This window comes from Chrysochloris asiatica, unplaced genomic scaffold (assembly GCF_000296735.1).
Source record: "Chrysochloris asiatica unplaced genomic scaffold, ChrAsi1.0 scaffold00016, whole genome shotgun sequence".
Classification (NCBI taxonomy): domain Eukaryota; kingdom Metazoa; phylum Chordata; class Mammalia; order Afrosoricida; family Chrysochloridae; genus Chrysochloris; species Chrysochloris asiatica.
Window position 1 is genome coordinate 17,520,698 of NW_006408534.1, and position 24,404 is coordinate 17,545,101.

Below are 24,404 nucleotides of genomic sequence, written 5' to 3' on the forward strand. Positions count from 1 at the left end.
ACAGAACTTCCTTTAGGATGCTTTTCATAGCAGGGTTGGCTTTGTCAAAATCCCTTAGCTTCTGTTTTCCCTGGGATGTTTTGACTACACCATCATATTATATTGACAGCTTTGCTGGGAAGGTGATACTTGGTTGGCAGTTTTTTTTTCTTTCAGGGTTTGATATATGTCTCCTATTACCTTCTTGTCTGCATGGTTTCTGTTGAGAGATCCAAGTTTAATCTGATTTGCTTGCCTTTGTATGTTTCACTTCTTTTTTCCCTAGCTGCTTCCAGAATTCTGTCCTTATCTTTAATTTTGAGAGCTTGATTATGTTATTTGGTGATTGTCTTTTAGGGTCTATCCATCCTGGGGTTTGTTGAGCTTCTTGAATGCTTATCTTTTCACTTTTCAGGATGTTAGGAAAGTTTCTTCCAGCAGCTCTTCAACGATCTCCTCTAGACATGTGTGATTCTTCCTGTTCCAAAATGCCGATAATTCTTAAGTGTTATACCTGTTCATGTTGTCCAATATGAATCTTAGGCCTTCTACAGGTTTTTTTTTTTTATCCTTTTTTGTGTTTGCTCTTCTATCTTAGTAGTGTTGAGAGATTTATCTTCTAGCTCACTAATCCTGGCTTCTATGTTTGGATACGTTTTATAATCATTTTTCTGAATTCTTTCTTAGACATTTCCAAAGCCTGCCCATCTTCTAGTTTGGAGTACAGGTCTACTTCCAGCTCATTTGCCTCAGTCACTTTACTAATTTCTGGACATGAGTTGGTATGGTCATCTGTTTCTGTTTTTTGTGCATATAAAGGAGTTATCTGTGGACTTAATTCTTAGATGGGTGTGTATTTGGTATTTCTTATGGTTTCTGATTGCCTCCAGGTAGATGTGATCAGGAGTTGGACTTCCCTTTTCACTCTCCTTTCTGAGAAATTTCAAAATGCCACTCTTGGTCATTGTAACATAAGTCAGGATTTAATTTTTGGTCTATTTCCATTTTAGTCTGCCTGTCCCACTCCACAATCCCTGTTTAGGCTTTTTTCCTAGTGATAAAAAAGTTTAGGGCCAGCTGTGGCTGTTTGGTGTTTTTTTTTTTTTAAGGTTTTTATTGTGGATAGAGTGAAAGTTTACAGGATATAGCATCAGTTTTACATTCAACAAATCATATACCTTGTTTCATTACATTGATTATAATCCCCTCCATGTACCATCAGTTAACAGTATTTGAAATAGTGTGGTATGCTTGTGTTTGTATATAATTGATGTTAGCATGTTAGTGTGTTTTTAAGCACTTACTTCCTTCATCCTGGTGGGTATCATTAAGGAATGGAAGCATTTGGCTGGACTTCATGGACATGGTTGCTGCCTCTTGCTGGTTGGGCAACATACAGAGAAAAAAAAAAAACACAACAAAAATAGAAAATGATAAAGGAGAAAAAAAACCCCAACAAGCTGTAACAATAAAGAAGGATATAATAACTTAAAAAAAAATGACAAGGGAAAATAAAATGGCAAAAGAGAAAAATAAGAGAGAAAATAAATAACTACAACAAAAAAGACAAAGAATCTGGAGAAGTACAAAGAAAAGAGAGACGAGAATAACAAAGGAAAATCAAGAGAAAGGAAAAGAGAAACAGAAGAAGAGAAGAAGAAGGAAAATCGGATAAGAAAACAATAAAAACAAGGGGAGGAAAAGTGAAGGAGATAGAAAAAAGAAAAACAATGAATAGAAAAAACTAAAAGGATCTGGACTCAGAGAAGAGAAAACTGTGGGGACTACTGTCAGCCAAGGGTCTCAAGGATGGTAGGGGTAGGGATGCTGGGGTGGGGTACGTGGTCCTAGATGGAGTTCTTGTAGCCTTAGGTATTGTGTATGTGCAGTGTACCTACTCTGGATGTAGTTTGTGCAGACTCTGTTCCCATAGGAACTCTTTCAGGCTAAGTTGGCAGCTGGGATAGGTTATGCGATTGGTTATGAGATTTCCTGTTACTCTAAGGCTGGCCAGGGACGGACTCTGCAAGCATTACAGATCTACAGAAGCAGAATTCATCAGCCTCTGAGCACTGGGGTGGTGTATCTGGTGCATTACTCACAACATTATGACTCAGATCTCTGGTAGAACAGGGGCTATGCAGTTGGGGGAGCTGGCAACACCTCTGGTCACCAGGGCAATGTGGGAAACAAGAGAGAATCATACCGTTCTCCTCCTCAATCACCCAAGTACTTCTACACCATCAAGGCACTGTGTATATCCAATGCTGATAGTAAGAGTTCAGCTCTTCCTACCTAGTAAAACCAGGCTACTGTTCACTTGTCACTGTCCTTCTCACTGCTCTTGTTTAGCTTTTTCTCCTAGTCAGTACTCAATCCACTTCTCTCTCCTTTCCTCTGAAGCTCATGGTTCCAGGATTATCATCTGTTTCATATCATCTCTTATATCTCTGTTGCAGATGGTCTGTATAGCATGTCTGCCATCTTGCTGGAAGTCCTTAATTTGCTTTTTTAACGACAACAGCATTGACTAGAGTTATCATGTATTCAGTTATTCCACTCTTCTTGGTTAAGGAACTTAATTCTTCCCCATTGCATTCAATATAAATTCTAAACTTTGATCATGAGTTACCAGGCTATTTGTTTTCTGATTCTCCATCCCTCTTTCCCATCCCAACCCCAGTGTGTTTGTCTTTATATTTCTCAAATTTCTAAAAGAAATTATTTGTATGATCTATATGTTGTTGTTAGACACTGTCGAGTTGGTTCCAATTTATAGTGACCCTATGCATAGCAGAACTGAATTTCAGGTCTTTTCACATTTCATTATAATATTTGACTTTGTTTTCTCAAGCTATGTTTTGAAGTTATTCTGGTTCTTCATCATTGGCTTTAGTCTTTGGTATGTAAATTTGAACCACTGATCTTTCTTGTAGGTATATGGATATTTTCCTGTCACAGACAGCACCGCACTTCAAGATCTTGAAATGCTTTGTGAAATGAATGCAATGCCATTCCTTTTGTATTTGTCATTCTCAGCATAGTACACCATGTTGTTGTTAAATGCCATCAAGTCAGTTCCAACTCTTAGCTACCCTGTATAGGGTTTCTGAGGAGTAGCTGGTGGGTTTGAACTACCACGTTGGTTCAAGATGACCTTACAGTTCAGTGCTTATCCTGCAGCACCACAACAGGACTCCATATGGTTGTTTTATTCAGAATAGTCAATACTAGTCCCATTCAGCTCACTTTTGTTGTTGTTGTTGTTAGGTGCCATTGAGTTGGTACCGATTCATAGCGACCCTATGCACAACAGAACGAAACACTGCCCGATCCTGGGCCAGCCTCACTGTTGTTGCCACGCTTGAGTCCATCGATGCTGCTACTTGGCCAATGCATCTTGTTGGGGTCTTCCTCTTTTTTCTGACCCTCCACCGTATGAAATGCTTTGGATATATTTATCTTAAAGTATTACATTCCAATTTTTATGACTTCAAGTTTTCCTGGATTATACTTTGTACTTTCCTTGTTTTAATTTTGAATTGATGTTTGCAACTGTTTCTTCTCATTTTGATTTGTGCCACATATAGCAAATGAAGATCCTAAAAGTTTTGTTCCATCCATGTCAATAAAGTCAACTCTACTTTGAGGAGGGCAGCTTTCCCCCAGCCCTATTTTGAGTGTCCTCCAACCCGGGGGACTCATCTTCTAGCACTATATCACACAATGTTCCACTACCATTCATAAAGTTTTCAGTGGCTAACCTTCTAGAAGTAGTCCACTGCTTCTTCTTCTAGTCTGTTTCGGTATGGAAGCTCCACTGAAACCCGTTCACCATGGGTGGCCTTGGTGGTGGTATTTAAAATATTGGTAGCTTGTCTTCCAGCATCATAGCAATACACAACACAAAGAACCACAGTATAATACACTGACAGACATGTGGTGGTTTGGATACCTAAGGTTGGGGTATTCAGCATATGAGACATTGTACAAATGTTTGTTGAATGAGTGAACATTTAAAAAATGTTTGGTATGTACTTTAAATTTAGTTTTGTATTTTTTTTTTTTTATGTTCTTTGTTCATAGGGGTGTTATTTTTAAATATTATGTTATTAAGTGCTGTCAAGTTAGTTCCAACCCATAATGACCCTATATAGAGTTTCCAAGGAGCAGTTGGTAAGCTTGAACTGGTCACCTTGTGGTTCAAACTGATTTTACAGTACAGTGCATTAACCCACAGCGCCATACCAGGACTCCAAATACTATGTAACAAGGTTTTAAATAATATATTAAGAATCTCAAACCGCCCCTCTTTTTTTCCTTATCTGTAGCAAATTATCCACCATTCAATTTTTGATTATTTAATTGAAATGTAGGTTTTTAGAATTTTATGAATTAAAAATCATTGAAGAAAAATTAAAAATCTTTTGTTGTTTTCTTATTTCTGTGTTTACAAAGTCCTTATTATTATCCTGGTGTGATTGTCAGCCACAAGATTGGTAGTTCAAATCTACCAGTTTCTCCTTGGAAACCCTATGCAGGGTTTCTATGAGTCAGAATTGACTCGATAGCACTTAATAGCAACAACTTAGAGATGTAATTTTTTATTTTTATGATTTCCTTAAGGAGCTCTGGTAGCGTAGTGGTTACGAATCGGGCTGGGAACCTTAAGGTCAGCGGTTTGAAACTACTAGCTGTTCCACAGGAGAAAGATGAGGTTTTCTGCTCCTGTAAAGATTTATAGCCTCGGAAACCCTGTACAGGGTTGCTGTGAGTCGGAATCGACTCCACGGCACATAACCACCACCAGCATGATTTCCTTAGATGCCTGTTCTGTTCCAATTATTTGTGCTTATATTGTTAATTCTATTAATAATTATTGTTTTATAATATTTAAAGAAATATGTTTTAATATCAGTTAGGGCAAGTCTCTCTCTATAGTGGTTCATATCTTGGACTTTGCAATCATAGGACCTGAATTAGAATTAGCACTCCAATAGCTTATTGTATAATCTTGAACATATACCTAACCCCTTTGAGTTTTGGTTTCTTAATGTAGTTAGTGAAATGATAGTATATATTTTATAGAATTGTTAAAGCAAGTTTCATAAGAAATCTGAATAAAGTGCTTATCACTAATACATATTTGAATTAGATAAAATTGGAATTAGCAATCTTTTCCAAAGCTGTCTTGGTGTTTTTACTTGATTATTCTTTCAGACAGCGTTGAGGGTCATTTAAATGTACAAAATATATGTGTTAAGAATTGTCATCTTTGTATAATTTATATAGTTTGATTCTTTTCTTGATAAGATTGTTAGTTTCAAATTTTGTATTGTTTTTGCAATTTGGATAGGAACTCATTTCCTTAATTATATATTCAGTTGCTCATTAATGGTGTTTACAAAATATATTGATTTTTCTAATTTTTCTTAGTCTTGATACTTTGCTTACGTAATAATTATTAGTTGATTCTTTTGTATTTTCTAATGGATAATCATATTTTTTTTTTACTAATAACAGTTTTTTTCCCCTGTTCCTTTCCACTAATTCCATTTTAAATTTGCTTCATCCTTATTGCATTGCCTAGAAATTCCAAGACAGTGCTATCAACATAGTAGATAGATTTCATTTATCATTGTAATGATGCTGTATACAAGTTGTGGGCAAGTTGAATACAAGTTGAGTTTGGTTTATTATATTTTCCTAAACTGATGTTTTGTGTAAGCTTTTAGCTATTATGTATTAGGGTACGTACAGTTTTAATATTTTAAAACAAATTTTGTCATTGAAATGTTCTACACTTTAAGTAATCGTCAGGTAAGCTTTTTTATTGGATAACTAGGGTTCTTAACATTTGACCTTGGCTAATTTATTAAGTGATGCTTAGTGTGTGAAGCATTTTTCATGGTAATAATATATATTGTATAGTAGGATATATACTCAGGTATTTTGATTTTTGTTTTAGGATTGATTTTTATACTCTGACATTTTGGTTATTTATATGGTCACAGAATATAAATACAGAGGTATCGGCATTTTCGAACCATAATTAATTAATTAAAAGCTGTACTTAAAAATATATGAAAGATTAAAAAGTTCTGTAAACTTGGAATTATGCTCTTTTAGTATAAATAACTTATGTAGTATTTAATATTGCCATGCAGAATGTGTGGTTTTGAAATAATTTTGTTTTATGTGTATTGCAGGTCACCATACCACCAGCCAACCTCTTACAGGCCAAGATTATTGCTGTCTGGAGAACGAGGCTCAGGTCAAACTTCTCACCTTGCTCCAGCACTTTTGCACACACTAGAAAAATTCTCTGTGCACAGACTAGATCTCCCAGCACTTTATTCAGTTAGTGCCAAAACACCTGAAGAATCTTGTGCACAGGTAGGTTTATAAACACATCAGAGTTTTCCATCTTACTGCTTTCAAAAAGCCTATTGCCGTTGAGTCAATTCCAACTCATAGCTTCCCTATAAGCAGAGTAGAGCTGCTCCATAGGGTTTTCAAGGCTGTAATGTTTGTGGGAGCAAGTTGCTTACATCTTTAATGCCTGAGTATGTGGTAGGTTTGAACTGCTGACTTTTTGGTTAACAGCTGAGCATTGTGCCACCAGGATTCTTTCTCTTACTGCTATTGTTGTTGTTAAGTATCGTGGAGTTGGTTCTGACTCATAGTGACCCTGTGTAGGGTTTCCGAGGCAATAAATCTTTATGGGAGCAGAAAGCCTCATTTTTCTACCGTGGAACGACTGGTAATTTCGAACTACCAACCTTGAGGTTAGCAGCCTGACTCATAACCACTACGCTACCAGAGCTCCTTACTGCTATAGATCCTGGTAAAGATTAAGTGTAAGTGCATAGTATGTATAGATGTGATTTTTTTAAAGAATGGTACTATGTATTTGTAGTAATTTGTCCATTTTATCTAAGTTGTCTGACTTTCAGCATACTTACTTATGATCTCTTTTATTTCTGTAGATTCAGTTGTAATGTTTCTACTCTTATTTCTGATTTTAGTTTATTTGCATCTTCTGTTTTTGTCTGTCTAGCTAGAACTTTGTTTATGTTACTGACATTTAAAATAGAAACAACTTCTCATTTAGCTAATCATTTTTCTGGTCTCTAGTTCATTTATCTTTGCTCTGATCTTCATTATTTCCTTTTATCTGGCAGCTTAGGGCTTGATTTTCTAGTTCTTTGAGTTGTAAAGTTAGAATATTAGCTTGAGATCTTTCTTCTTTTTGTAATGTAGACATTCATCACTATTGATTTCCCTCTGAGCAATGTGTTTGCTCTACCCCATATGTTTTGGTGTGTTATAAGAATGGCAATATGAATATTAACTTTTTGCTGGTTATTATGCATTTTAATATTAGGGCATGGGATCCTTCTGTTGTGTACAATTTCTAAAGTGAATTCATGGGATTTACTTGCGATACTTGCATTAATGTGTTCCCCTCTCCCAAAATTGTGGTATCTTGTATCTTGTATTAAGCATTGTAGAAAGGTAGTTTCTTTTGTTTTTTCTGATACTGTTTTCAGTGTTGTGATTTCTGAATCTTTCTACAATTCTCTCTTTACTTTGAGTTTTACATAGAATTTCCTGAGTATATCCTAACATCCAACCAGACCAGTTGCCATAGAATCACTTTTGACTTATGACCCCATCATATGTTACTTAAATAGAATTGTCCTACTTAGGATTTTTAAGCCTGAGACTTCCAGAGCAGATCACCAGACCTTTCTTCCAAAGCACCTTTGGTTAATAAGTGACTGCTTAACCATTTGTACCATTCAGGGACTCTTCTGCTAGCAATGTTTCACTATTTAAATAACCCCTTACTTTAAGATTTATTTTTAATGTTTATGGCCTGAATAAAAAGGTATATACTTGCATTTTGATCCACATTTTATATATTTAAATTCATCCTTACTGAATGTTTTCTAATAATGTTTGCTCATATTTTTCCCTTTTAGTGATACATTCTAGATTATATGTAAATACAGAGAATTATTTAGTACCACTTAAAATAAATCTAAGTGATTTTGTAGGAAAACATAAATTTTAAAAATTGACATTAGGAGGTAGACTATAAAGCAGACACTAGCTGTGGAAGAAGAAATTGAGCCTGTGTCAAAAAAGCATTAAATACCGACAGTTTTACAGGTAGAGGGTAAGATAATTCTGATGCTATTTAAACTAGATAATTCTGATACTATTTGAATAGAAAAAGAAGGAAAGCTACAAAGTTAGCAAAAACAATGTCAAACCTTTCAAAGAAATGTTAAGAAAACTGTATCTTTTAGGCAATGATCATAAAGAAAAGATTACAAGTGGATTTTAATACCACATCAAAGAGTAAATATGCCATTATTGAATAATACAGTTAGACATTGTAAGAGGTAACTATTGGAAAGGATGTATTGAAAGTAGAAAACTTTGCCTGGGCTATGATTATTTGGAAAAGTTGAGTATCAACTAAAACTTTGTGAGGGACAATAGGGACATTTCTTAAGGTGGCAATTTCAAGTTGACTGTTCTAAATCAATCATTTTTGTTTAACCAGACAAAAAATTAGAAATCTAATGAAAGAAGAGGTTCCATTTAAATAGCTTATTGGTATACCTTAGAATTAATTAAGAAATAAACAGTCAGTAGAGAAAGGACAATTGAATAAATGAAAAACTTTTAAGTTTTGTGGTTTTGTCCCTCCTCACCCCCCCAATGCATTTATTATAGCATTGAGAGTAGCAGTCCCACTTTCTATACTATACTGAATAGTCACTCTTTAGTTTCACTTAATAAGACATGGCAAGGGAAAGACATCTCACAAATGGATTTCAAATTCAAGTTGAACTATCTTGTAATTGTACTGTGGCACAGAGGCAGCTTCTAGGTGGCTACTTCTTGTTAAAACAACACAGTGTTACGAAGTTCTGACCAGAGTCTTAACGTAGCCTGGAGCACTAACTAAAGTTTAATGAGTTAAGAACCTCAGCTCAGTAACTAGAATTGAGTATTTCCAGAATAACAAAGGTACATGTAAGGCACAATCCATCACAGTTTTTTGCTCATAATCCATCTTGTGTATAGGTGTTTCTTATTAAAAACTAGTTTTCTTATCTTTCAAAAGTTACTTAACATTTCTATCATATTAAGTTAAATAACGTATGTTAACATGTTATGCTTTTGTATAAATTTCTAATCTGGCTCCATCCATTTTATGTACATGTTTGTGTTTCTGAACTGCAAGAAACAAATTTCTGTTTGATATTTGGTAGCAGAGCATTAAAGAGATACTATATACATGTACAGGGTCGCTATGGGTCGGACCCGACTCGATGGCACTTAACAACAACAACAACAAATATACATGTTATGTACATAACAAAGTACACTTCAAAGAGAAACAAATACACTTTAGCAAAAATCGAAGCTTGCATAGATTTAAAAAATGTATGAATACAATTTTTATTACAATAAAAGGTGGAAATAAAAGTTCTTGAATGGATTTGAAGAGAGATCTTTTCAAACTTTTATTTGTGCACATATAATTGACAAAGATAATTTTCACAGCTTCATTGTGCCCATATTCAGCATACAAAACTGTAAAAGACTATTTACAAATAAAACACGTTAGTTCAAACTGGGAGAAAGAAGTAGAATAACAATGACAATAATGAAACAACTTAAGGTAGTGCATACCGGGACACCTCTGCTTATAAGGACATGAGAATTACTGTGAAAACAAATAGAATGTCCTTTTGTAAAAGTAGCAATGCCATGTCTTATAAAGTTCCTTTTTTATATTACAGCAAAATTTGAAATAAAATCCAAAAGAGACTGGAGCTTACACTGCAGCTGTGAATGAATAAGAGAGTCCCTTTCCTCAGCTACTGTTCTTCCAGTTTTGCTTTTGTTTTGAGCTCAGTGTACTGCAGGTGTTAAAAGGTGCTCAGTTAGGGATCCTAACCAATGAAGTGATGAATTATAAAATTTCTTGCCTGCTTTCAAACACAAATGGGCAAATCTGTTCCATAGCAGTAGAAACCACGTTTACATTGAGCCCTCTTACTTCCTGTTGAAAAAAATATGTAATGTAGCTCATGGGGATTTTATTCAATAACACTGCAGGATGCAGTTCAGGTTCGTAACTGACATGAGGTCTTTTGGTCTTTGTACATTCTGGTAGATGGATTTCAGATGGCACTGCCGAAACGTTAACATCTTTAACGTATGTAAATATTACCTGAAAACATAGTTTCTACAGACTGTGGGCTAAATGTCTGGCACTAAATTTAGCTACTTCTTTACTTGTTGCTCCAGAGCAAAGAATTTTTCCTGAGGACCAAATTGTAGGTTTATAAGCTTCATTAATACTTTTCCAACATCACACTTAAAAATTACATTTGCTCCCTCCAAAGCAGTCTTCCTTAAGTTCAAATAGCATCTTGTTTTAAAAACACAGACTACATTTGTAATTAAAATAACCAATGCAGCATCACTGTCTGCATCCATTGGGATAATTTAAAAACTGAGCTTCCCACGATGAAGATGACATACATGAGAAAACGGGACTGTGGTAGAGGATGCAGTGGCAGCACTGCTCCTGCTTGTGTCGCACATGAAGGATAGGCTGGTGGACAAGAATGATGATTACGTGGTTGTACTTCCCGGTCTCTTTGGAACTCCCGCTTCAGCCCATTGCTAGGAGTCCCCAGGGCTCAGGTTCCATTTTCCATGCTTTGTTTTTCCTGGTATGGGGTACTAAGTTTTGTTTTACTCTGGATACTTCTAGATCTGTATTGAATTTTGCGTAGTGCTACCATGTATTTCAATCTTTGGTTGTTGTCTGCTGTTGTTGGTTCACAGTCCAAAGGACTCCCTACAGTTGGCTTTTTTGTTTGTTTGTTTTTTTGTTATTGATAAATTTCTTTAATTTGTTTATCTGGAAATGTATTTGAGGGGCAGTTTTGCTGGGTATATGATTCTAGGTTGGCAGTTGTTTTCTTTCAGAGTTTTGTGTATGTCTCCCCATTGCCTTCTCACCTGCATGGTTTCTGCTGAGAACTCAGAACTTAATCTTATTAGTTTCCTTTTGTAGGTAACATTTCGTTTTTCCTAAGCTGCTTTCAGGATTCTTTCCTTGTCTTTGATTTTGGAGAGTTTGATGATGATATGTTTAGGTGATTTTTTTAGGGCCTGGTTCGTTCATCATCTCATCATCTAATTTTTCATGGTGTTAGGAAAATTTTTTCTAGCAGCTCTTTGACTGTCTTTTCTGTGGTTTTCTTTGGCTTTTCCTGTTTTGGAATTCTGATCACCCATATATTATTCTTTTTCATATTGTCCCACATGAATCTTAGGCATTTTTGTGTGTGTTTTTAATTCTTTTTTCTGATTATTCTTCTAGTTTGCTAGTATTGTGAGATTTATCGTCAAGCTGGCTAATTGGCTTCCTTTGATTCAATTCCGTCCTTGTCCTTTCAGTGCTCCATTTTTGATATCTTAGTATTGATCATTTGGGTTTCTGTTTGTAGATTTGTATTGTCCCCAATGCTGTTTTTATTTTGTTTGATTGTTCTTGTAGTGCTTTTCTGAATTCTACCTTTCTGTGAAACATTTGGATGCACCTTAATATCATTTTCCTGGATTCTTTTTCAGGTAGTTATAGTGCCTCTTCTTTCTTCAAAGCATTTTCTAGCTCTTCCTATTCATAGTTTGTGCTACTCTGCCTTGTTTTTTCATGTGAATAGAAATTTTCTGCTGCTTCTAGGCATTATGGTGTTGTCGTATTTGTATTAAGTTGGTGAATGTATGTTAGTATATTGCAATTGCTTCCTGATGTGTGTGATCAGGAGATGAACTTCTCTGTTTGCTGTTTGTACAGTTCAATTCAAGTGTGGATTTCACCATTGTTGGTTGTAGTTGCTGCTCTGGTGTATAGCAGTGGTATTGTCTTTTTCCCAATTGGTGGGGTTATAGAAGGCATGACTGTGATTAAGTTGTGTGGCCGAAGTTGCTATCCCCTGTTGTGTGATGCATGGATACGGAAAACAAACAAATGACAGCCCACACTGTGAAAAACGTAAGTCAATGGCTTTCTCTTCCCAAATAATTGGTGTGCTGTAACACCTACTGGCCTCTTACCTTAACAGCCTCATGAGAAAGTTCAAAATGCCCATGCTGCATCCAGTGGGCCCTCAAGGATGCCCACCACCTTTCCTCCCCCACTTCTCACTCCACACATCTATCAAACCCTTCTCCTAGTGAGAGCCAGTCCAAGACTGGCCAGGGTTGATTTTGCAGATTTGGAGCAGAGCCTGCTCTAGTGGTGTTAGTATATATAACTCCTCCCCAGGGTTTGCAACCTCCTAGTGGCTCTCACCACCTGGAAAGTCGGAGATTCCCTGGGGTTGTACACTGGTCAGAAAAAAGACAATAGAATTGCAGCTTTATCTCCTCGAGCCATAGGTAGGTTTCTGCAATGTGAATGTGTTTTCTTGCCTTTGAAGCTGTTCACAAACTCTTAACATGGCTGCGGCAGGCTCCATCAGCTGCCTCTGCTTATTAGTCACCTCCTCTCTTGCTGTGTCCGTTGACTCTGCCTCCCAGTAAGCACTCAATCCACTTTTCTATCCATCCCTCTGGAGCTCAATGTACCAGGACCTTCCTCTCTATCTGTCTCATCCAGTTTTCCATATCCTTGCTGCAGAGAGCCATCTTTCTCCTTCTGAGATCACTGTTTAAAATTATTATATTATTGTTGTTGAGTTGGTTCTGACTCTCAGTGACCCTGTATAGGATTTTCAAGTAGTGATAGTGATGGTGGATTTGAACCACCTGCCTTGCAGTTAGCAGTCCAGTGCTTACTCTACAGTGTCATACCAGGACTCCAGTTATTATACTGTACTTCTTTAATTCAGCATGCAAACTTGAGTCAGATTGCCGATATTTATACCTCAGCTACTTCACTAACTAGTTTATGATGTTTGGCAAGTTGTCTGTTGAGCCTTAATGTTCTTTCTCCTCAATGAGTTGGAGATAATGGTACTTACCATATAAGGCTGTTGTGAATATTAACATATGGTCATCTAAAGGCTTGGCACATGGTGAGTGCTTAGGAAATGGTAGTTATAATCATGTTTATCATTTTGCTACTGCTTTTAAAACAAATGGATGGTATTTTAAAGCTGTGTGTTCTCTAAATCTATAAATTAAGTGCAATCCAGTTATAATCACTCAGAAGTTAAAAAAAGATTCTGAATTTCCTCTAAAAAAATAAATGTGAGAGTAGCAAGGAGAAATTCTAGCAGAAAAACTGTAATGGGAGGCCCTAACAGATTTTTTAATTTGATGAGTTGGCGCCAACTTGAAGACACTTAACAGCAACAACAACAACAAGAACCTGTGCAGGGATAGACAAAGAAATAGAGCAGAAGAGATAATTCATACTTACTCCATGCAGAAATGAGGACTTAGTATGTGATGGTGATGATGACAATTCATATCAGTATGTGAAAGAGATGGATTACTAAATTAAGCAGTCTAAGACAACTGGGAAAAGGAGAGGCTGGATTTTCTACACTTTTCTAAAGTCTAAAATAAATTTTAGATTGTCATAATTGTAAAAGTATTGGAAGAATTTAGAAGGCCAATATATTCCTAATTCTGAATATGGAAAAGTAATTCTAAGTGATACCCAAATGTCAGAAACTATAAAGTTGGACATGAACAAATTTGAACATATGAAAATTTAAAGCCACACATGGGAAAAAATTTCTTTAAATAAAATTAGGCATAATTTGGGCATAAAACACATTAAGCACAAATTTCTTGAATATACAAAAATATCTTAAAATCATTAAGTAGAAGCAGTATAAAAATGAACAAAAGATAGGCCCATGTCAGTTTCAGAAGAAATAAAAGGAAATGCAACCAATAAAATTTTGGAACGATCCTTAACCTCATTTATTTATAAGTAAAAATGCAAAAATCAATTTGAACAACAAAATATTATTTAAATAAAAACTATCAGGTTTGTAAAAACTTTTTAATACTCAGAGTTAGAGATTTGGGATATTCATACTCCTCGATGTGAATGAAAATTTATTTAATGATTTTGAGAGGTGGTTTGGAGTTGGGCCTGCCGTAGCTCAAGGTTGCTCTGATGGTTACTGGCAGGCAGTGGAGACATAGTTCTCTCAAGATGCAGAGTGTGGACCTAGGCCGTTTCTACTGTCATCGAGGCACAGTGATACCCAAGGGGCTACATGATATATATGGTAACTTCACAAGTTGTTTTATGAAGGAGTCCAGAAATGTCTAGGAGATAATTGTATGAAAAAGACATGGTGACTTTAAGAAACTATTCAAAGAGTTCTGGCAAATTTACAAAAAAATTTTCTGGCAATCTGATTTGTTTCCTTTATTTAAAAAAAAAAAAAAATTTTTTTTTTTTTTTGGAGGATTTAATAAAATTGCTGCTGCAGTTCTCTGCAAACATTTCTGCTTCTTATAACAGTAAACAACTTGAAGATTTTTTTTTTTTCAAATGTTGGTTCTGAATTGATTGGTCCTGCTGAAATTTATTCGGATGACTCTGCTTCATATAGTACAGAGGGTTTCTCCAGTGAGAGTGATCTGGTACCTCTTACTGTTCATGTGGATTATTTGCTGAGTTAGGTGATGGAATGGCTTCCAATCAAAATTCTCATACTGGAACTTTTGGTTTCAATCTTTCTTTGGATTCTTCAGCTCTAGGGGCTGTTGCTTCTGACAATGACCAGAACTAAATAGAAGAAGAGCAATAATAAAACCATAGCCTCTTTCCTAGCAGTTTAAAACACAAATTTGACAAGGGAGATTATTTGGAGAAAGTAAGAATGTGAACCTGGTTTTGAAAGAGGAAGAAGACAGAAACTGCTTCTCATTTTATAGGAAGGGAGTTGATTTACCCCTGGAAGGCATTCAGGTGTTCAAGGACAATCAAGCCCTACCTGTTGAGAAGCTGTGAAGAGAAGAACAGTGGAGTATCTTATGACGGTAGAGAGTATCTCCAGCCTTTATGGAAAAATCTCAATTTGATGCTGTATCATATAGCCTCCAGCATCACTGAACTCAAGGCCCTCTGGGAACCTAAGGAGATCTTCAAAGAAGCTAAAGGCTTTTAGAGTCCTTGGGGTGATTGACAAGGTTTTACTCATAATGGACACCACGATAGAGCAGACATTCAGTTTTAAAGGTTTAAGGAAAAGAGTGAATGCTGCAGGAACAGAAAGACCATCATTCCCTTCTGTGTGTCCAACATGGTGTGTCTACACAATTATATCATCTCTGAGAGATATTTTTTTGTTTTTCAGCATCAGGAACATGGCAAAACAAAAGGTATAAATAAAAGGTACAAAATTAACAAGAGTCCTGAAGAAAGCTTTGACATCCATGAAGTGAAAAAATCTACACTTATTGAAATTCACCTGCAAAAACCAACTTCTATTCCTCAGGGAAGTAGCAGTTTTTAATCCAGAGGAAGTGATGGTAGTATGTTTGAAATTCTGCCTTTGATGGTAAATCAAGATGATAACAAATAAGAAGATGACAGCTGGGATAACTCTCTAAAATGACCAGTCTCCGATTCAAGTTCAAAAGAATGTACTACTAGTTATCCAACATTATACAGTGAATATGGACAAGAAAAGATTGAAGCAGGATTTTACAATGAGGAGCCTTTATGAACACTGAAGATGCCAAAGCTGTTAACTACTTCCTAGCATCTTTTGCTGCTGTCTATGACAGCCTTGGCCCACAACTTATATCTCATGATCTGAAGCTCTTCCTTGAATGCAGAGGCAGTTAGTTCTCCAATAACACATACTTCATCAGTTGTTCTAAAAATAGCACCATGGAATTCTTTAGGATAGTGAGGATAGCACCAGTGAATGCCTGGGTACTTGCAGAAAAATTGTACTGCCTAAAATCAGAACCTTAAAATCCTTTTTCCCTCTTCAAGATGGAGACAACACTTCTAGGAGTTGTAATAAAGATGCTGCTTTTAAAAATGTCAGTGGTATTGATGAAGTATGGCCTGATTTTTTAATAGATCTTAGTGGTGAATTGGAGCCAACAACAAAAAAAGCTGCAACAATGGGATCTACTAAGTTTTTACAGGCTAATAATAGGTTTTACAGAAAATAAACCATTAGAAATCCCTGATGCTTTATGCCTCAGGCTCAGTAGTGAACAATACCAATACCAATCACATGAAGAAAAAGGCCACAAGGAATTGAGTGATCCCATAGACTCAAATCCTATAGTGTAACAAAGAAACACAGGAGACTCTTGGGAATGTTGTTTATAGCAACTGTTGGTTCTATCTGCTTAGGAGACATTTTAACTCCACTTTAAGCTCTTATCTTATGTTCCAGGAACTTGGAGTGATTGTGTCAGCATTAACCACAAACAACACAGAAGAAAACTTACTCCACATTTTGAATCTACTCTCAAGTGTTAATAAGGAGCTCTGGTAGCGTAGTGGTTACGAATCGGGCTGCGAACCTTAAGGTCAGCGGTTCGAAACTACCAGCCGCTCTGTGGGAGAAAGATGAGGCTTTCTACTCCCATAAGGATTTACACCCTCGGAAACCCTGTACAGGGTCGCTATGGGTCGGAACCGACTCGACGGCACTTAACAACAACAACAACAACTCAAGTGTTAATAAATGTAACACAAACACAGACAATTTAAAAACCAAAGAAATGTAATTTACAGATTAAGCTGATGATTTGACTAAAGAGGAGCTGACTTCTTTATTCCAGAGAGACTCCAAGAACAAGGGAGAGAGTTAACCTAGAAGGAGACCAGGAAATACATCAGATTTTTGAGGACCTTGATAAAAAAAAAGTAGCGGTCTTACACCCCAGAGGACTGTATTCAAAGATGGGCATCCGAAGTGGTGGTAACCCTTGATGCCTTACATAGTGAGTGCCATGATTTGAATCCAGACTACATTTTACTGAAAGATTGAGGACACATTCTGTTTGTGTATTTTAGCAGCTGGAGTAAGGTTGAAGATTTCTGTGTTGGTAGCAATGCCATAGAGACCATGTATGATTCTCTCTGCCATAGGTTGGAGTATTCACAGTAGGAACTGGACCTGTGATTGGTGTAGTTTGGGTATACTGTCCGCTTTGAACTTCTTATTGGCAAGACTCTGGTTGAGTACCATCCAGCAGGAATAAATAACACTACTCTGAACATGTCAGAATGTTTCTCTGAAGAAGCTTGCTCACTCATTCAATAGCTGCTGCAGTCCAGTGTTAAGGTGCTGGAGTTGTGATGTTAAAGATATCAAATATCCCAGTAAAGACTTTAAAGAAATGGGGGAAGAAAAAGATTGAAAGAAACAATTTATTTATAACTACTACCTGGAAAAGACATTGGCTGATTTATAATAGCAAAGGGCTATTATACATAGTCATTTAACCAATGTTTGTCTTTATTTAATCTACGTTTAGTATTATAGATGAGTTGTAAACCCAACTGAAAGAGAAATCCCTGTAACATGTCCTTCTGATATGAAGTTCTAAGCACAGAATTAGGAATTACTTGAAAGAAGGGCCTTTACATGGCAGCTAACAGTATTTTCTGCTAACCAAGATTGATTTTAATGATGAAATTCATGTTTGTTGAAAAGATATGCTAAAAGTGCTTGTGAATAATGTCATCTTTGGAGCTTAAGTAAGAAAAAAGAATATACACATGCCTAATAGGAAACCTAAATCATGATGCTGTGCCGTGAATTGTTTTGTTTCATACTTGTATTGTTTCATACTTTCAGAAGTCCCTGTGAGAAGACAGCTCTCTATGCTGTCAGCTTTGTACTTTGTTGGTCGACACTGCTTATTTAGTGAAGGCATTCATGTAAACAGTCACTTTCTTTCTCTCTCTTCAACTTCATTTCCTTTCTCCATGTTTGTTTCTTACATCCTCACACACATGCAACAAAAAAGGGAAGGGAGTATTGATTTTGCCAAATTTTATAAACTTAATAAGATTAAGCGTGTGGTGCTGCAAGATAATGTGTTGGACTGCAAAGTTGTTTTGAACCACAAGGTTGGCAGTTCAGACTCACCAGGTGCTCCTCGGAAACCCTATACAGGATTGCTGTGAGTTGGAACCAACTCCATGGCACTTAGCAGCAGTAAAGTCTAAGAAATCATGATATGATTTTAAAAAAAGTTTAGGTACATATACACCTTTTTATCCAGGAATCTATCATTAAGAAATTTATCCTAAAGATGGGTTGGATTTAAGTATTAAATGCTGAATATATAATGATATTTGTCGTAATAATTATCTATAATTACCAACCAAAATGAAACATAAGAACAAACTGAATGTCCTATAATTAGGACCTGATTAAAAATTAATTATAGTATATGCATACATACAAAGGAATACTGTAAAGACATTAACAAGAATGAGGTAGATTTAAATAGACTATGGAAAGATGAAAGTGATATTGTTAGTGAAAACAGCAAGTTTCAGATCAACCTCCTGATCTTAGTGTGATCCTCTTTGTATAAAAGAAACTTAATACACACATATATTCATCCTTATATGATAACTCCACCATTCGTCTGTCAGTTTGTTGAACTGTGGTAGCTTGTGTGTTGCTGTGATTCTGGAAGCTATGCTACAGGTATTTTAAATACCCATAGGGTCACCACACTGGACAGTTTTCAGATGAGCTTCCAGATGAAGACAGACTTGAAAAAAGGAGAGACAGACTACTTCTGAATATTTAGTCACTGAAAACCTTTCGAATAGCAGTGGAACACTGTCAGACTAGATTATTGAATATTGAAACATGATGAGGAACACCAGAATACTGTCAGATATAGAGCCTGAAGATGAGCCCCTCAGGTTGAAAGGCACTCAAAATGCGACTGGGGAAGAGCTGCCTCCTCAAAGTAGAGTTGACTGTGATGATGCAAATGGAAGAAAGCCCTTGGGACCTTCATTTCTCGATGGAGCACAACTCAAAATGAAGAGAAACAGCTGTAAATATTCATAATCGGAACATGGAGTGTACAAAGTATGAATCTAGGAAAATTGGAAATTGTCAAAAATGAAATGGGATGCATAAACATTGATATCCTAGGCAACCTGAAATGGAATGATATTTGCCATTTTGAATCTGACAGTCACATGGTTTACTAGGCTGGGAATGATAAACTGAAAAGGAATGGCATCACATTAATCATCAAAAAGGACATTTCAAGATCTGTCTTGAAGGATAATGCCGTCTATGATAGGAAAATGTCTATATGCCTACAAGGAAGACCAGGTAAATACCACTATTATTCAGATTTACACACCAACCACTAAAGCCAGCGATGATGAAATTGAAGAATTGTACAAATTTCTTCAGTCTGATATTGATCAAGCATGCAATCAAGATGTATTAATCATTACGAGCAATTGGAATGCAAAGGTTGGAAACAAACAAAGGATCAGTAGTTGGAAAATATGGCCATGGTGATAGAAATGATGCTGGATAACATATGATAGAATTTTGCAAGATCAGTGACTTCAATGCAAATGCCTTTTTAAACAATATAAAAGAAGAGTATACACATAGACCTCATCAGGTGGAATACACAGAAATCAAATTGAGTACATCTGTGGAAAGAGACAGTGGAAAAGCTCCATATTATTAGTCAAAACAAAACCAGGGACAAACTGTGAAGCAGATCATCAATTGCTTGTATGCAAATTCAGGCTGAAGCTGAAGAAAATTAAAACAAGTCCATGAGAGCCAAAATGTGACCTTGAATATATCCCACCTGAATTTAGAGATCATTTTAAGAACAGATATGACGCATTAGACACTAAAGACTGGAGGTCAGAGAAGTTGTGGGATAACATCAAGAACATCATACAGGAAGAATGCAAAAGGTCACTGAGAAGACAAGAAAGAAAAGACCAAAATGGATGTCAGAGAGACTCTGAAGCTTACTTTCCAGTGAAGATACTAAAGCAAGTGGAAGAAGTGAGGAGGTACATGAGCTGAACAGAAAATGTCAAAGGTCAATGTGAGAAGAGAAAGTCAAATATTAAAGCAAAATGTGCAAAGACCTGGAGTTAGAAAGCCAAAAGGGAAGAACACACTCAGCATTTCTCAAGTTGAGGGAATTGAAGAAAAAATTCAAACCTGGACTTGTGGTATTGAAGGATCCTATGTGTGGCGCTGTAGGTGAATGCGCCAGACTGCAAAGCCATTTGAACTGCAAGGGGGTGGGTTCAAGCTCACCATCAGCTCCTCAGAAACCCTATACAGGGTCGCTATGGGTTGGAACTGACTTGACGGCACTTCACAACACAACAACATGGGCAAAATACTAAATGATGCAGAAAGCATCAGAAAAAAATGGAAGGAATACACAGAGTCACTGTACCAAAAAGAAATGGTCGCTGTTCAACCATTTTAAGAGGTAGCATATAATCAAGAGCCAATAATTCTGAAGAAAGCCAAGGTGCATTGAAGGCATTGGCAAAGAACAAGGCACTGGGAATTGATGAAATACAAATTGAAATCTTTCAACAAACCAATGTAGCACTGGAGGCACTCACTCATCTGTACCAAGAAATTTGGAAGACATTTGCCTGGTCAACTGACTAGCAGTGATCTGTATTTGTGCCCATTCCATAGAGAGGTAACCCAACGGAATGTGGAAATCATTGGACAATAGCATTGGTATCCCATGCAAGTAAAGTTTTATTAAAGACAACGTAGAATAGCTGCATCCATAGAATGATAGAGAACTTCTAGAGGTTCAAGCTGGATGCAGAAGAGGACATGGAATGAGGGATTTCATTTCTGACTCAGATGGATCTTGGCTGAAAGCAGAGAATACCAGAAAGATGTTTACCTGTGCTTTATTGACTATGCAAAGGCTTTTGATTGTGTGGATCATGACAAGCTATGGACAATGTTGAGAAGTAATGAGTATTCTAGAACACTTAATTGTGCTCATGAGCAACTTGTACATAGGCAGTTGTTTGAACTGAACAAGGGAACATTGAATGGTTTAAAATTATGAAAGGTGTGTGCCAGGGTTGTATTCTTTCACTGTACTTAATCTATATGCTGAGCAAAAAATTTGAGAAGCTGGATTATATGAAGAAAAAAAAAAGTTGCATCAGGATTGGAGGAAGACTCATTAATAACCTGTGATATGCAGATGATAACAGCCTTGCTTGGTGAAAGCAAAGAATACTTACTGATGAAGATCAAGGACCACAGCCTTCTATATGGTTTGCATCTCAATGTAAAGAAACAAAAATCCTCACCATTGGACCAACAAACAGTATCCATATAAATGGAGAATAGATTGAAATGGTCAACGACTTCATTTTGCCCAGCTGAACCATCTGAGCTGATGATAGCAGCAGTCAAGAAATCAAATGATGTATTGCATTAGGCAAATCTGCTGCACAAAACCTTTTAAAGTGTTCAAGAGCAAAGATGTCAGCTTGAGGACTAAGGTGCACCTGGCCCAAGCCATGGTATTTTAAATTAACCTTATTTGCATGTGGAAGTTGGACAGTGAATAAGGAAGATAGTAGAACTGATGCATTTGAGCTATGGTGCTGGAGGAGAGAACTGGAAGTATCACGAACTACCAAAGAACAAACCAATATGTGTTGGAAGAAATATAGATAGAGTGATGTTTTGAAGCCAAGATGGTTAGACTTCGTTTCTCATACTTCAGAAATATTATCAGGGAGTACCAGTCATTGGAGAAGGATATCATATGTGATAAAGTGGATGGCCGGAGAAAATTAAGAAGAGCTCCAATGAGATGGATTGACACAGTGGTGACAGCGATGGGCTCAGGCATAGCAATGATTGTGAGATTTGCCCAGGACTGGGTAGTGTTTCATTTTCTTGTGCACAGGATAGCGTTGAGTTGCTATTGACTCGATGGTAACTAACAACAGCAACAACATTTAGAACCAGAATTTTTACTTAGGAATCTCCTGTAAGCAGTTAATAATGGTTGTTTTTGCTTGAGGTAAGAGATTTAGAAGATTCAGGTATGTATTAACTCTTTAATTTACACTCTGCTATGCTGTTGGAATTTTTTTTTCTCTTTTCAGGCATATTTAATGATATCAAACAAAGTAAAGTTAAATAACTTTCAAAGCAGGACATTTTCAAAGACTTACTTACTCTTATGGGTAATAGGTGTGTGTATATTCACAAAGACATTGATGGATTCATGTGACTCAAATATAGTGAGGAAACACTTCGGAAGCATTGTTGTGAACTATGGTGATGTCGTTAGGATCCTGGGCTTTATTCTGAGTCCTGCTTGGCATCCTTGGGTTGAATATGATTTATAACATCATATTCTTCAGCCTTTTCACATTTGTTAGTGTTTATTACTTTTTGTCATGGTGGAGGGTAAGGTGGGAAGAGTTGTTACTTTTTGTGGTGTGAAACAACTAAAACCCATCATTTGTCATTTTGATTGTTGTAGGAGCATAAGTAAAAAATATTGCTACAAAACCTTAGAAACCTTTATTAAACAAAAGTATCAAAATGTGAAGCTTTTTATTGTTTCTCGATATCCTCTATCTGTAACTCTTCCCTGAAGAATTCTTAGATTTCTTATTTGCATAACATCAAAATAGCTGTTTTGGCATCTTTGAGTGACACAAACCGTGTTCCTTTGAAATGTTCTCCAATTTTGTTGTTGCTGTTAAGTGCTGTATTGTCAGTTCTAACTCATAGCGACTCTGTACAGGATTTCCAAGGAGCATCAGATGGATTTGAACTACCAGCCTTGCAGTTAGCAGTCCAGTGTGTATCCTAGAGAAAAAAAATTCTGCATGGGCACTATTAAGGCTGTAGGTGAATTGAGTAAGGCTTCCAATTAAATTCTTGTAGGATATCCTTTATCACCCTTGAAAAATGAGCAGGTGCATTGTTGTGATGTCAAAAAACATTCCTTGACACGTTCTTTTGCCTTTTTTTCACCAATGCAGTGTTCAGTTTTCTTTAAACTTCATAATAAGCCCTTTTGATTATTCTATGCCTACAAAGATTATCTCCTTGAAATAACAAACAAAAACCAGTCACTAGTTAACTTCTCTGTCTTGAATTCAATTCTGAGGGTTTTCTAACCTTCCTTAAAACTTCGTATCTATCTGAAAATTTGTTTTTGTGGGGCAGCATTTTGGTAAAGTTATTATAGTGGTGGTATACCAACGAGTCAGATCCAACTCATAGAAACCCTGTAGAAGGTTTCTGAAGCTGTAGATCATTATGGGAGCAGAAAGTCTCATCTTTTTCCTGAAGAACAGCTGTTAAATTCAAACTGTTGACCTTTTGGTTAGTTGCCCAGTTTGTAATCTACTGTGCTCATAGGGGAGTGTGTTAAACATGCGAATGTAGATCAAAGCCCTAGAGATCCAGGATTAGTAGTAACCTTAGGTTGGGAGAGAGTTGACTGGGAATCTGGCTTTTTAACATTTCAGTTGATTCTTTGAGTATGTGCTATTTTATTGTTTTGGTGGCTTTTTTGTTAGCAGAGAAGTATGATTGGATTAATAAATTTCTATTTGGTAGGTCAAAAAGCTTCAGAATTTGGGTGTTATAAATCTATAAGATGGTTTTGCATGTGCATATGAAAATTTTGATATTTTTCTTTACTTAGATTGTAACAGAAAATTCTCAGGTAAATCCTTTTCTTTTAAGTAAAAATTAATTAATCGACTTACGTATGTGTATACGTTGGTTCTGTTATGTTTTTGTGTATGGTTTCTGATTGTCACCAGTCTATGTATACTTTAAATACTTTTGTGTTTGCATCTGTTGATTGCAGGTTATTCTATAGAACAAGCTTCTTTTTAAAGTTGTAAGCACAATATATGTCATTGAAATTCTTGAAGTCCATAGAACATGAGTTGATCAGAAAAGTTTGAATGATTTGATTTTTATAAAATATTGATTTGTGTTACTGCTATAGTCCTGAAGTCAGTTTAGTTGTGCTTTGTAACAGGCTAGTTTTTTATGTATGTAAAGAAATGAGATGCTTTGTTTCTTGATTCCTTTTCTGCATCAATACAGTGTGTTTTCACAGAGTTAATATATTCTAATTGACAATATATGGAATAAAGTGATGTAAATCAAAGTCATCAGTAATAAAGATAATTTATTTTGTGATAACCTGGAATAAGGAATTGTGTAAACACTTATCTCAATAGTACTTTTGTGTTTGTATAGTAATTGGGAATGTTTTAGCTTTCAATATTTTTCTTTTACTTAGGTTTTTCAAGTTTTTAACATGCATTATTTTATAGAGTAGCTGAAATGAATTCTGGAAGTTTCTTGGTACTTGTC

The 24,404-nt window shown here is 36.1% G+C and overlaps 1 protein-coding gene and 1 pseudogene across 2 annotated transcripts in view; both read left to right on the plus strand.

Moving 5' to 3' along the window:
* Positions 1-24,404, plus strand: part of ATAD2B (ATPase family, AAA domain containing 2B) — a 235,328-nt gene that overhangs the window by 128,451 nt on the left and 82,473 nt on the right. For both annotated transcript variants that reach the window (XM_006835245.1, XM_006835246.1), the window contains exon 18: positions 6,189-6,375. In XM_006835245.1, coding sequence (XP_006835308.1) covers positions 6,189-6,375 — 187 coding nt within the window. The remainder of the gene's footprint in view (positions 1-6,188; positions 6,376-24,404) is intronic.
* On the plus strand, positions 14,481-17,327 carry LOC102825162 (annotated as a pseudogene).